The 15,073-nt window shown below is 44.5% G+C and overlaps 1 protein-coding gene across 3 annotated transcripts in view; it reads right to left on the bottom strand.

Annotated features, from left to right (window-relative positions):
- The window catches only part of GALNT14 (polypeptide N-acetylgalactosaminyltransferase 14), a 366,983-nt gene that overhangs the window by 16,147 nt on the left and 335,763 nt on the right, over window positions 1–15,073 (bottom strand). For all 3 annotated transcript variants that reach the window (XM_061624997.1, XM_061624998.1, XM_061624999.1), the window contains 4 exons: window positions 9,421–9,524; window positions 5,635–5,761; window positions 2,878–2,970; window positions 1,373–1,456 (listed from right to left, as the gene is read on the bottom strand). In XM_061624997.1, the coding sequence (XP_061480981.1) occupies window positions 1,373–1,456; window positions 2,878–2,970; window positions 5,635–5,761; window positions 9,421–9,524 (408 nt within the window). The remainder of the gene's footprint in view (window positions 1–1,372; window positions 1,457–2,877; window positions 2,971–5,634; window positions 5,762–9,420; window positions 9,525–15,073) is intronic.

Genomic DNA, 15,073 nt, shown 5'->3' on the forward strand with positions numbered 1-15,073 from the left:
GTGGGACATCAGATGTGACTCTCACTTTTGTACATTAGGCTACATTCCAGCCACACAAAAGCCAGAGGTTTCTTTACACACGCATCATCAGCCAGGAAAAAGCACTTGTGGAGGGTATGGAGCAGAGCCAGTGAGGAGGGTGGCCTGGGGACTGTCCCGATGGTCAGATACAGACTTGGAGGACTGAATGCAGCCTGTGGTCCAGAGGTTCCTCTCCCCGATGTACAGAGTAGGAGGGCCAATATGGTGGATACAGTGGATAAAACGTTGGACATATGACTAGGGAAAGCTGGGTTCAACGTCCCATTTAGTCATGAACCTTGGATCACTTGCTATCCCTAACCAAACTCACAGGGCTACTGTAAAGATAAAAATGGGAAGGCATGTACATGCCCTGAGCTCTTGGAGGGAGGACAAGATAACATGTAATTATCCTAGAGCAGCCTTTCCCAACTAGTGGGCCACCAGATGTTGTTGGACCACAACTCCCATCAGCCTCAGCCAGCATTGCCAATGGTCAGGAAAGATGGGAATTGTAGTCCAACAACATCTGGTGGCCCACTAGTTGGGAAAGGCTGTCCTAGAGTTAAAATTCCCACACACACAAAAAATATGGTGCCTCATGATTTTACCAACAGTAAACCTCCTACAAGAGTATGCTACAGTGTAAAGGTATAGAGCAGGAGTAGGAAATGTCCAACCCATGGGCCAAATGTGGTTCACATCACCCCCACATTTGGCCTGCCAGGCCACTGTGAGCCTACCTGCCTTACACCTGACATTGGGGTAGGAAGCACTGCCTCTTGCACTGCCTTTTCCTAAACATCCAACAACAAGCTGGTTGTCGGTCACTTCAGAAGTACCGTGCAAAGTGCTTTGCAACCCCTGTGTTCAGGGCTTCCCAAGTGCTAAGAACAGAGCTTGCAAAGCTTGTTCAGCCTTGTGCACAGCACTCCCAAATGCCTGACAATTAGCTGCGCACAGCATTGACCAAGCCCTTTGAACTATACCCGCACTCCTACGGGTCAACTTTGACATGTGACAATCACCTGATGTCCTTATGGTGCCATATGATTCACAGGTGTCTGTCAAAGTTGGCCTGTGGGGTTGGGGGCAGATCTTTATCTTCCCTGCCAGGCAAAAGATGTTCCCCAACCCTGATTTAGAGGAAAAGTCACCTCTTGGTGATTTATCATTTTAAGAAGAAAAACAAAATCATAGGCACAGCAATTCTATGCATGTTTACTCTGTGTTCAACAGAGTTTATCTGCAGGAAAATGTGCATAGAACTGCAGCTTTAAACTGATTATAATTTGGGGAAAAGGGAAATTTGTGACATTTCACTTGCATAGCATTTAAAAAATGCTAGTACCTCAGTTCCGGATAGACATTTTCCAGGTACCACTTGAAGGTGTGACATTTCAAGACCTTTCTCAATTCCACTCTGCTCTGGATACTGTTGAAAAGAAAATATTTGCAAAATATAATTATAACAGAGCATACAGTTGCAACTTGAAATGGACTTGAGTCACAAAGACCAGATTCCATGTATAAATCTAGCCAGTGGCAAAATCCACTGGTAATTACAAATCTAAGCCTTCCTTAACTACTACAATTAACTCATTGTGTGTCAAAAGCCAACACATAATTGGACAACAAGGGGCCAAACTAGAAATGAGATTAACTGGTGTGGTTGCAGTTAATGTACCTACTTTTTAACATTGCCTGATCGGTGTTAGGGAATTCAGATAGGGGATTTTCTCCCATGCTGCGATCCTGATGAAAATGCCCTGGAGTGATTTGGCATGGAGAAGAAGCTCCCATTGGCACAAATGGAAATTTCCATCCTGGGGCGAATCAGCTTTGGTGGTGAGGTGATTTTCATTAGGAACAAGTGGCAGAAGTGATTTTTACTTGTGTGTGGTTACTGACTCACAAATGATCCCTCCCACCTCCCATGGGCCATGGCTCAATGGCGCCTGATAGGAAAAAGTTTCCCGTGATATGAAGATCTCACTTAGCATACAACAAAATGTCCCAAAGCTTTGAGACTTGGAAATGGCAAGAACAAAAACTACAGCTGATCTGGGCCTCTGCATCACACAAGGAACGTTACAAACAAAGACCCAACCACATACTATATAAGGAACCTAGGGAAGCAAGCAAGATCATGGGAGGTGAAAGTGGGATAAAGCACCTTACACTGTCTAGGGCAGCCTTCCCCAACCAGTGTGCCTCCAGAAATTGTTGGACCACAATTCCCATCTTTCCTGACCATTGGCAATGCTGGCTGAGGCTGATGGGAGTTGTGGTCCAACAACATCTGGAGGCACACCGGTTGGGAAAGGCTGATCTAGGGCAAGGTTATCAGAAAAACTCTGTGCTTCTCCAGGGCAGATATGGAAATAAGGATTGAGGATGACTGGTTTGTATACCTTATCTGCTTCTTTGCCCTGGGGCAGTCTTTATTCACACTGCCAGCTCAACTTAGCAAGGAGAGCTGGGCCAGTGTGTGTGATGTGCCTTCAAGTCAAGAAGCAACCCTGGGACCCTTTCCAGGAAGAGATAAGTGGAAAAGACTAGCTCTTTTGTTTTAACCCAGGAACAAACCAGCTTTTCTAATGAGGCAAGCCAACATGGTTTTATATAAGCTAGCTTTGTATATATGTGTACCATGCAACTAGGACTTTATATCCATATACTCACAGCATCTGTTTACTATTAACATCTAATTAACTGTTCCCAGAGAAACAAAATGCAGGCATCCCAACAGCTGGAAGATGTGTCAATAAAACCATAATGAGGTTCCACTGTATCAAACAATTGAGTCTCTCCTTCTCTTTGTGTTTTCCTTCACCACCAGAGGGGGACACTTACTCTCCATATGGCCTCCCTTGAGCTGCAGGCCGGGCAGCGTAATAGTACTGCTTATATTCATCCATCCACACTTCAGCTGTGCGCTTAGTGTTTCTAAGGAGAGACATTTTAAAAAATGAGAGAGAAACCACAGGAGCATGCATGAAAGAGTTTTAATTTGATGCCTCAAATAAAAGCCTGAAGGAATAAGGTGTGGATGGGGAGGAATCTCTTCCTCCCCTCTATGTCCTGAAGTATCTAAGTGGTGAAAAGAGAAGATACTAACGAGGTGAGCAGGTTTTTTAAAAAATTATTATTGTGTTTTGTTGAGAGCTGAAGACATCTCATTCAAGGGAGCCTGCATTTCACATCCAGGTTTTTAAAAAGGCCCTTTCATTTATTCTTTTTTTTAGATGTACATCTTAGGACAAAACTGCATCTTATGCTAATTGAGTGGGTTGCTGCCATGTCAGGGGATTTTTTAAAAAAAATCAATCCTGGGCCTGTGAATTGGGGGGGGGGCATTTCCACTGGGACTGCAACACATGGGGAGGAGAGCTTTAACCCTTCCCTACCCAACTGCAATATAAGTGCCCCCCACACGTAGTGATAGGGGGGGAAAGCACCAATGGGAGCTTCTTTCCCCCCCATCACTAATTGCAGTGTCTGTGGGTGATTGTCATTGCAATCGCAGTTGAGGGAAGTGCAGCTGGTATGCATCTGTGAAGAACTGCACAGTATTCAGTGGTTTGGGCTTATAGATCTTTAGCAAAATGTCTTCGTTATCTAGTCTATCTCCTCTTTGCTTCTCTTTCTCCTATGCCTTCTGTTTCCCCAAGTTAATCTGACTAATTTAAGGTCTGAAGAAGCTCCATTCAGGAAGGCTGCCTTTGCGTTCTCCTTCTGCAGTGTCTTTTCATCTGCTTTGTTGCCCCACTTTGGATTGCTGCTCACATCAAGTCTTGCATTCTGAAAATGCACAGGAGCCTTTAATACGATCAGTCAAGCAGTATTTGACATTTCTGATGCACACATGGGGCTCTGCTGCCAATAATGGAGTTCTACCACTCAAAATAACTGTGCCATTCATTTCAATGAAGGCTGTAGTTTTGTGGCCTATATATTTGCTCCCTTTGTAGAAATGAATGGGGCAGCCCTCAAGTACAAATTTTGGCACATGCACTGGAGTGCACACAGGTCTTAGGAATAATATATTTCCGCTCCCTCAAGTATATTTCATTTTCTATGAATGGTGTCACCACAATTCATATGTCATGGAGGGAAGAGAAACTTTACATGAATTCTGCATAATGACTAACACTATTGTTTCTGTATTAATTTAGTTAGTAGCAGGAGCAGCAACAGCAGTTATTTTTGCAGGTGTATACTTTTATCACAGTAGCACTGCATCATGGTTTTTTCTAGTTACATTACATTAAAGTATGCATGAATGAAAACATGAGGCTTCCCTAGTAGACACAGCAAGGATAGACGCACCAGGGTCAACTCCCGCTTGTTAGGGGGCTTTGAAGCACTTCCAGACTGTTGCTATTTTGGAGTGAAATTCAATCACATACTGGCAAATTCAGGTTCTACAACTCAAGTTGATTTGGCATTGTTGTGCAACCCTCCAAAATAGGACTTTTTGCAATAAGGAAAGTGATGGGAAAATGCACCGGAAAGTGTGGGTAACAGTTCTCAGTGCAATGTTGCATAACTTCCCCACAAACAAATCAGAACAAATGCTCACTAAATAGCCAACATTGTTTAACCTCCCCACAAAATTTGTGCAGATAAATCAGGATGAATGCTCAATAAACAGGTTGTCTGGAAGTGATCCTGGGCAAACTGCTCTGTGTTGCCCTCAGTGAACCCTCTCCAATAGCTACCCCAGCAGTCTTATGAAGTGGTGCGCTGCAGGCAGATAAAAAGCGGAGCAGTCCAAGCACAGCACCAACAGTGAAGGGGGGACCTGCTGGGACCCTGGCATATGCCCAATTATGCTGGTTTGTTGCATTGGGCCTGGGTAGCTAAACAAGAGTGGCTATAACTGGACAATCCAAGTATATGTTCATGGAAATGTATGATGCTAGAAAGGGTAAATATATTGCACAAATTCTGGAGAGTCTGCATGTGCCCAATTGTAATGTGCAATTTGTATGTTCTTTCTTGTGATGGTTTTTACTCTCGTATCACATTTGCTCAGTTTTTCTTTACACTACATTCTGCAGTTGCAATTGCACTATTATTGTGACTTTGTTAAAAATTTCATTAGCTGTACAGTGCAGCATCTGTATGCACAGCCACACCTGTGTGACAGCACTACTGATGGGCAGATGCTTGATGGGCAATGGCAACCTGTGATTCTTTGGGAGGGCACATGACATTGTCGGCATCAAAATGCGAGCCCCTATGCATTAAATATGGATTTACCCTTTCCAGGAAAAATCTGATGAATTAAAAAAAACAATACCATTGTCGATGACCCATTTGAGAATATCTGAATGGTGTGCTTGAAATATTAAACCCTTGTCTGGAAGGACATTTAATCTATCATCCAGGACTTCCATGTCTTTTCCTATAACCTTAACCCTTAACATTCTCAATACGTATCCTTAAAGCTTCCGGAAAAGAGAGTGATCATCCTTACTTTAACCATCCATGTTGGTGAGTTTGGGAGAATGGAGGCTATTAAATGGCAGCTATTGGGTCCATGGCCTTCACGGCATGAACTTCTGTTTCATTCAGCAGTGAGTGAAAAAAGTAAGCAATGCCTACTTTATATAGGTGTTGGCATTTCCCTCAGGGAAGACATAGGGGTGCTTCTTCCTGAAGACGTGCCCGACCCGACTGCAGGGAATGATTTCCAAACTTCCACCACACATCCACACCCGGAATGAGATTTCTGCAAGAGAGGCTCAGCTTCAACTTTTTAAAATCTCGTAGCAGGCAAGGATCCAGCTTTATTCCTCATTTTACCCTTTGAAACACTAAATCAAGCAAACGCATATACCAGGAAAAAGATCTCTGGGCTCTCTGCCTTCTTAAGTGAATTCCAAAGCTTCTTACCATCAGTCTGACATTACCCTGTCTGGAATCTCCTTGTAACATTATGGGTAATGATATCCAAATGGAAAGAAGCTGGCCTCTAACTAGGGAGTCCCTTTACACGGAGTGCTGCTTACATCTCAGGAAACATCATATTGTTTCTTGTTCTTGCAATGGTTTGTGCAATGCATAATGTGGAAGCACTGCCTTCTACAACAAATCCACAGTTCACAAATATTGGGTAAAAACCAGAATTTGGGTTTGTGGGTGGTATTCAATGCTAGTCCTAGTCAGAGTAGACTTGCTGAAGTTAACAGACATGACTAACTTAGGTTCATTAATTTCAGTGAATTTACTCTGAGTAAGGCTTAGTTGAATACGACACTATATTAGAAGAAGCAGCAAAGCAGGAAGGGCAGTAAGTCAGTGGCAGAACATCTGCTTTGCATGCAGAAGGTCCCGGGTTCAACCCCTGCCATCTCCAGGTAGGGCTGGAGGAGACCCCCCCTTTGAAACCCTGGAGCCGCTGCAAGTCAGTGTACAGATCATACTGAGTGAATTAGATGGACCAATGGTCTGACTCCGTAGAAGGCAGCTTCCTATTCTCCTGTGATGCCTTGAGTAGATATCAGCTGCATCATTTTTGCTCGGTGTGAACACCTCAGCTGTGCAGCCCACATTCATAATCAAAGAGTCCAGTTGTTGAGCTCTGTCTCAGCTCACAATTTTGCAAGCTGCTCTTTTGCAAAAGACTCCACTGAGTGCATGCGTGTGCTTCCTCTGCAGCTAGTCTGCCCCACCCCTTTCCAAGCTGTGAGATGAAAGGGGTGCCAGAGTAATGTGGAAATCTGGTAGTGGCAGCTCTGGGGAAATAGCTTTTACACCCACTTTCCAGTGCAATTTCCAGTGCAAACGTAACAAAAAGAAAGCTTTTGCGATTTGACTCTGGATTTCAGCAGGGAAGGCATGCCTCAAGTTCCACTCCTGTTCTATGTAGGTTCACAGTCCTATCTCAAGGGAATTTTTGCTTTCCCCTGCAGGGCATGATCTTACTTGTTTTCTTCTACTATAGAACAGCTCTGCAGAACAGGATTGAACTACGTAGATTTTGGATTCCTTCAGACTATGGCTCAGTTTCTGTTAGGGGGTTGAAAAAAGTCACTGAGATGTGTGTACTCTCCACATTGCTCCTTTTATGCCAATTCTTTTCTCATGCAAAGAACAACAATGACAACCAAACTGGATTTTGCACCAAACTACCATAGTACTGATGTATGAATGCTCTTGGTTAAAAAGGGTAAAAAGGGAGTAAAGCAATAGCACTGGTTGCCAAAACCAAAGGTGTTTTTCCCCACCCTAACAGCCTGTTGTCAAGATGCAAATCAGAAACTGGTAACACCCCTGTGTGAAACAAGTGAGATTTGCAATTCCACTGCAGGCTCAAAATTGTAACCATCGTTCTGTGTTGTCTCATTTCTTTCTATTGCCTCCTACAACTTTTCTTCATATTCTCCTAGATCCTCTGGCCCACGTCTACAGACTTAGATTTGTCCTTCTCAGCTAGGCTTCTTGGCCAGAACGATCCCACCGGTGTAAGGCCATTCAAGCTTTACACCTCCAGCATGTCTGGCTTTCTAGTCTACTTAACTGCATTTTTTAGTTTGGGGTGAGAGAAAGTTTCAGGGACAAGGCATGCGTAATGAAAGCATGTTTAGTGAGAAGGATCAGGGCCAAGCCATATGAAAATGCAACTCTTATGTACCAAGAAGCAAAATTAGGGCAGCCTCATACACATCATCAACAAGAGGTGGGTTGCATAGATTTTCATATACTTTGCCTATGCTAATTTATATATGCGAATTTGGAAATATTTAATTTAAATAGAAATACAATACATCTCGCCATAGTGGGGAAGACTGTGCCTGCTCTGTCTGCCATGCAGGTGCTCACAGTTGATGGGCAACTTCAAGGCCCTGCACTCCCTTCTGGTGGTGCTATGTCTTTAAATCGGACTTGGACTGGCCAGCCCTTCAAATATTTATTTATTTTTCTGTAAATTATCCTCTGTGAAGCAGGACACTTGGCCATCCTAAGCAAAATCTATCCACATATACCACGATAAAGGTTTCAGCAGGGAGGGAAACAAGAAGCAATGGATGGTTTTATTACAAAGAGGGAGCATCTGTTAATATGGCTCACTGACAGAGCTGCTACATCTGCTAAGATGCAAGATTAGTCTTCCTTGCTAGCTACGCTCCCTAGAAGCGTTGAAGTATTAAAAGCCAGCTTAAGATCTGTCTCCCTGACATCCCAGAGCTTCCCTCCCACTTTCAAGGCTGCAGTTGACTGTCTGTGATCTGTAGCACTGCTGCAGCCAGAATTAATTAAACAACAACAAAGCCCAGTTTGAAAGAAGCTTTCAGGCATGAACAATGAGAGGGAACAGAAAGATCACATCTTTCACTTCCCCTTAAGCAGTCCATGAGCTGCCCACAGAGGCAGAGTAAACTGGCTAAAAGCCCAAGACCCCTGTTGCCCTTGTCATCATTCCTTTATGCCTTTGTGCTATCCAGGCTATAACAAGGCCAGTTCTGATCCACAAAGGGCATGTGATAATAGGATAATAGGTGGCTTTAAGCTTTTTTTCTCCCTTCTTTGCTCTTGTACTGGTGTTGGTACAACACAGAGAAACTTATTCCAAGATCCTTTTACTTGGCGTGAGTCCGGTCCAGAATTGGCACAAGGACTCCCAGAGTTGATTCATGTAGGAGCTGTAAACAGGATGCAGCAAGAGAGCAGATGGGTGAATGGACGTATTTCACTCTCAGAAAACCATGTACATACAACCATGCCCGGATTTACTGCTGTTCTATTGACTTAGACCTGTAAGTGCTCCGTGTGGATAACAATTGGTTAAAAACAAACAGAAAATATTGTGTCAGACCATGCTACACTGAGAAACCACAACAGATGTTCAAACTCCATCCATGTAACAGGCTCTCCCACAGCCACCATAAAATCATCCCTGAGAAGAAGAGCCAATTCTGTCTGTGCTTGGTGACATGTTAGTAAAATGATCCCATAGGAAATCCCTACCATACCTTTGGAATTAACTCTGACATGGCCCATTACTTTGTTTTAAAATGCCTCCAGCGGCTGCTGTTGTGGCAGATCTGTGCATACCACATTTTCCTCACTCAGAGATCGTCTTTTTGCCAAGGGACTGTCTGCCCACCTGCCCTTTTTGAGAAGCTGACGATGGCATCAGGAGACAATAGAATATTTGCCTACACATTATGAAGGAAAGGTTTGCTCTGGTGGAAAAGTCAAAAGAAGCCTTCAGATTATTGGTGGCATTTTAATAAAGGCACCGAAAAAGAGTTTTTGTTTGCTTAGATCTCCGGCAAATAATAAGTGGGATGGATATCGAGAGCTGTCAAGAGAATGCCAATTCTCCCGCTTTCTTGAATCTTTCACAAGGAGTTTGCTGGTGGTTGTAGAGTGACAGTGACTCACCAAAGTTCTCTCCACCCCAAATGTCCATCGTTGCATCATATTTCCCTAGATGGTTGAACCAGGTCTTGTCAATTACAAAAAGCCCTCCTGCAATAATAGGTGTCCTGCATGATCGGGAAGGAAAGAAGAGACAAACTCTCACTTGGACTCCATTCTGTTTCCTGATGCATGTGCATTTGTAATCTGTAAATAGTCAGATACGCAGTGATTTAATTCCCAGGCATGAATATGGGACATGTCCTGAAAGCCTAGCTTCTTAGTTGAAGGAGGGAAGAGGAGGGGGCTATCTTCTTATTCCAGCCTCCAACCAACCGGGTACCCTCCCATTGTATTGGACAACATAGCTGTGCTGGCTGGGGCTGGTGGGAATTGTAGTCCAAACTATTTGGAGGGTACCAGGTTGGTGAAGAGTGTTTTATACTCTGTAAAGCACTGTGCATACCGACGGTGTTGTATAAATAAATAGTAACAGCAGATCTTGCAGCAGCAACAGTATTCATTCTGTTAGGGCAATTTTGGGGAAGGATGACCAAAGTATTAGCTATGGTTGCTAAGTAAGACCACAGAGGGTTGTTTACCTGGTAGTAAGTCAGGGAAACAGGTGTGGGATAATGGGCTGTTCTCTGACTTTTGAAAGGGGTGAGTGTGTGTTAGGTTAAATGGGAATTTAAATTAGCCCTGGATAAGAGCAGGGATGGAAGGATCTGTCAGGTTTGGTTCTCTCCGTTGCTCATTTTTCCAATCTTAAATTCAGGTGTCCACATTTCTGCAGCAAGTTGTGATTTTCTTTTTACAAATGAAAAAAAAATCCAGAAGTTTAGTGTGAATTTCTCCTAATAAACACATTTTTGTATGAAGATTTGACATTTTCACAAGCAATTTCTCCCAATATAGTGCATTTTTGTATGCTATTTTCACTAATACGTTCATTTTTATGCACACTTTTACCCAATGTATGCATTTTAAAAAACATTATTTGGCTGGAGAATTGCATATGGCTGGGTTCTCGTATTTCAGAAAGTGTGAGAGATTAGGTTTTAAAAGGGAAGTGAATCTAATTTCTCCTGCCTCTTTTGGTAAGAGTCATGGGCTCAGTCTGCATGTCATGCTAAACTAAACCAGAGAGGTCATGCCTAGTTGGCTCCTCCCCTAGTCCTGTTGCTGCTGCATTGCGATGAGCTAAACCATGGTTTGGTTTAGCATTAACGTGCAAACCAGATCAAGGAGTGGCAATTAACAGGTTTCACCAAGAGGAGAGATCTATTAGGCTTTTCAGATTCTTCCACCCCACCCCTCCGTTCCTTTTGCACTTTGTGAGCTTTTAGCTTAAATGGTTTGGAATAGCATTATGGATTTGTATGGGCTTTTGTGGCTTTTTAAAAAAAAATATTTATTAAATTTATATCCTACCCTTCCTCCCAAGGAGCCCAAATGATAAGTGTTTTGTTTTTATATTGTAACCTGCCCAGAATTTTCAGTACAGTGGAAATGACAACATAAAGAATTATCAACCTTTTTAATGTAAATTACAAAGGGCCACAATGAACTCATCAAATTTGCATATTTTAAGAGAAGCTGCCTGTGGCTTTTAAGGGAGGCATTAGATTTTTAGGGGAGCTTTACACATCACTGCAGTGGCAAGCATGTTTGCAACAACATGCACATGTAATGGGAAATACAGCCAATCCTGGTATTATACAAATAAAACTTTATAGGTTTTATATTTAAAAAGTATATTGTTTTGTATTTTAATATGTAAAACATGATGCATGCAAACATAAACTTATATTGTCCAAGCAATCCTGTTTCTGCCTAGAATTCTTCATACTATGCTCCTTTAGGACACATGCACAGGAAACAGCCAGGGACACTCAGCAGACTGCTGAGAATATTATTATAGATTTCCCTCTTTTCCAGGTGGTGAGAAATCCAGAGGCATAAGAGGTTTGCATTCTGTCGGATAAGAGAGCACACCAAAGACATGAGGCATGCTCAGGCATGTGTCTCTGAACACACAATAGTTCAAAGTGGAGTTCATGCACACAAGCCCTGCCCTGTCTTTGTGCATGACATCAGTCCCCCCTCAGTCTTTGACACTTCCCAGTGTTGTACAGGGAAGGTCTGCAGGGGGCTTCTACTTGTGTTTGCTTGAATGCAAGAAAAACCCTCTACATGCAGACCCTGATAAAATAGGATCCCTGATATTGTGGAGGAGTCTATTCATATTCAAGCAAACATGAGTAGAAGGTCGTTGAAGAGTGTCTCTGCATAACACAGGGAAGGTTGGGAACTGGGAGGTACAACACACACACGGACATGGGGGGCAGGACTTGCATGAATGCCACTGTCCCATTCTCACTTTTTCATAGGATCAGTCAAATGGCTGAGCACATCTATTGTCTCTTAGTATTCTGTTTATTTACAAATCAACAAGCAGAGTATAGTGGGAGATAAAAGACTCCTAGAGCAGACAGCACAACCACTAATCCTAATCACACATGCTCACAAAAACCAGGCTGCATTGCACTAGCAATTTTTTTTCTAAAAGTGTGTACCCATATTCAAGCTGATAAAACTCCTTCTAGCTAGCTGCCTCCCTATTCCTCCTTCAAACTCTTTCTTTCCAGACGCTAGTCCATCAAGGAAAATTCAGACTATTTGTTAAGTCTCTATTCATGCATGAAGTTTGTTGTGTTTTATATTTTAAGAAAGCAAAAATGCAATCCTAGACCCATCTACTCAGAAGTAAGTCACAGTGAGTTCAATAGGACTCACTCCCAGATGAGTGTTTATAGGATTGCCTCATAACAGGATTCCTTTTATTCTGCCTAATAATAATAATAATAATAAATTTTATTTCTAGGCCGCCTATCTGGCCACACAAGCGGCCACTCTAGGCGGCGTACAAGATCAAGTAAAATACAACATACAAACTACATAAAAACCCAAGAACTACAATATAAAACGAAACCGAACCCACCCATAGCTAAAACCAATAAAATTAGGCTACCCCAGGGATCTTGTAGGCCTGCCTGAATAGCCAGGTTTTCAAAGCTTGGCGAAAACTTGGCAGGGAGGGGGCATGGCGAAGATCATAAGGGAGAGTGTTCCAGAGGGTGGGGGCCACGATTGAAAATGCCCTCTCTCTGGTCCGCACCAGTCTAGCTGTTTTGACTGGTGGGACCGAGAGAAGGTCTTGAGTGGCTGATCTAGTCAGGCGGCATATTTGTTGATGCTGGAGGCGTTCCTTCAGATAAGCTGGGCCGAGACCGTATAGGGCTTTAAAGGTTAGTACCAACACCTTGAATTGGGCCCGGTAGACAACTGGTAACCAGTGTAGATCTTGTAACACCGGAGTGATGTGATCGCGGCGACGGCTGTTCGTAATCAAACGTGCCGCCGCATTCTCTACCAGCTGCAGTTTCCGGACCATTTTCAAGGGTAACCCAACGTAGAGCGCATTACAGTAGTCTAAGCGAGAGGAGACCAGGGCATGTACTACCCGTGGGAGAACATGGACAGGCGGATAGGGTCGCAGCCTCTGTATTAGATGTAATTGAAACCAAGCTGCCCGGCTCACTGCCAAAACTTGAGCCTCCATGGACAGCTGGGAATCAAGGATGACCCCGAGGCTGCGGACCTGGTCCTTCAGGGGCAGTTTTACCCCATTGAGCACCAGGTCTAAAGCTCCTAATCTTTTCCTGTCTCCCACGACCAGTACCTCGGTCTTGTCAGGGTTTAGCTTCAGCCTATTTCCTCCCATCCATTCACTTACTGACTCCAGGCACTTGGAAATGGTCTCCACAGCCAACTCTGGCGAGGACTTAAACGAGAGATAGAGCTGGGTGTCATCCGCATATTGGTGGCACCACAGCCCAAATCTCCTGATGATGGCTCCCAGCAGCTTTACATAGATGTTGAATAGCATGGGGGCAAGGATAGAACCCTGTGGCACACCACAATTGAGAGGCCAAGGGTCCGAGACCTTATCCCCCAATGCCACCCGTTGATGTCTGTCTGAGAGATAGGAACGGAACCACCGTAGAACAGTGCCCCCTATTCCCATTCTCTCCAGACGATCTCAAAGGATACTGTGGTCGACGGTATCGAAAGCCGCTGAGAGATCCAGGAGGACGAGGAATGCATGTTCTCCTTTATCCAACGCCCTCCTTAAATCATCCACCATAGCGACCAAAGCTGTTTCAGTTCCATGACCAGTCCTGAAGCCAGACTGGAATGGATCCAGATAATCTGCTTCATCCAAGTGTGTCTTTAGCTGTTCAGCCACCACTCGCTCGATGACCTTGCCCAAGAATGGAAGATTAGAAACTGGGTGAAAGTTGTTTAAATCTTGGGGATCCAAGGAGGACTTTTTCAGAATGGGCTTTATTACCGCCTCCTTGAGGGCTAATGGCACCACACCTTCTTCTAAAGAAGCATTCACCACTGCCTTGATCCCTTCGCTCAGTTTCTCTTTACAGCCCACAATGAGCCATGTAGGGCAAGGATCAAACAAGCAAGTGGTTGGCTTCACAGTAGAGAGCACCTTGTCCACTTCCTCAGAGGGAAGAGGCTGAAACCGATCCCACCAGACTGGAATGCAACTGGCCAACTCTGGCACACTTCCTGTATCCACGGCATACGGAATCGCACTCTTTAGGCGCTCAATTTTATCAGCAAAGTGTTTAGCAAATATGTCACAGGCGGCTTTAGAAAGCTCCATGGATTCCTGCACAACTGGACCGACCAGGCTTCGGAACACTTGGAACAACCTCCTGGGACAACACTCTGCGGATGCAATAGAGGCAGCAAAGAATTCCCTCTTTGCTGCCTTCGTTGCCACTTGGTAGGCTGCAATTGCTTCTCTAACCAGTGTCCGATCATCTTCAGAGTGCGATTTCCGCCACCGGTGCTCTAGTCGTCTCACCTCCTGTCTCAGACCCCGCAACCGTGGAGTATACCAGGGCGCAGTCTGAGTTCTATTCAGGGGGAGAGGACGTTTCGGAGCCACCCGGTCAATTGCCCCGGTGATCTCCCTATTCCACTCCATCACCAGGGTTTCGACCGGGCGACCTTCAGACAACTCCAAATTCCCCAGTGCCTTCAGGAATCCCTTAGGCTCCATCAGGCGCCTGGGACGGACCATTCTAATAGGTCCCTGTCCCCTACGGAGGGTGTGCGGCAATGAGAGATCTATATTTACCAGATAGTGATCTGACCATGACACGGGGTTAATAACAACAGCCCCTATTTTCAGAGCACTTCCATCCCCTCCCGAGACAAACACAAGGTCAAGAGCATGACCAGCTACATGGGTGGGCCCCGTATTACTAAGGTGCAGTTCCCAGGAAGTCATGGTTTCCAAGAAATCCTGAGGAGCTCCTGTGAGAGCTGCCTCAGTGTGCAGGTTAAAATCCCCCAAAACCACTAGGTTAGGGGACAGAGCCCGCACATCCGCGACAACCTCAAGCACCTCGGTCAGGGAGTCTGCTGTGCAGTGGAGTGGGCGGTACACAAGCAGAATTCCTAAACTGCCCTTTGGGCCCAACCTCCAGTACATGCAGTCAACAAATGTGGTCTCGTGGAGAGGAGGTCTGGTAAAAATCAAAGACTCCTGATAGATAATTGCCACCCCCCTCCCCGCCTACCAACC

This window comes from Rhineura floridana, chromosome 4 (genome assembly GCF_030035675.1).
Source record: "Rhineura floridana isolate rRhiFlo1 chromosome 4, rRhiFlo1.hap2, whole genome shotgun sequence".
NCBI lineage: Eukaryota > Metazoa > Chordata > Lepidosauria > Squamata > Rhineuridae > Rhineura > Rhineura floridana.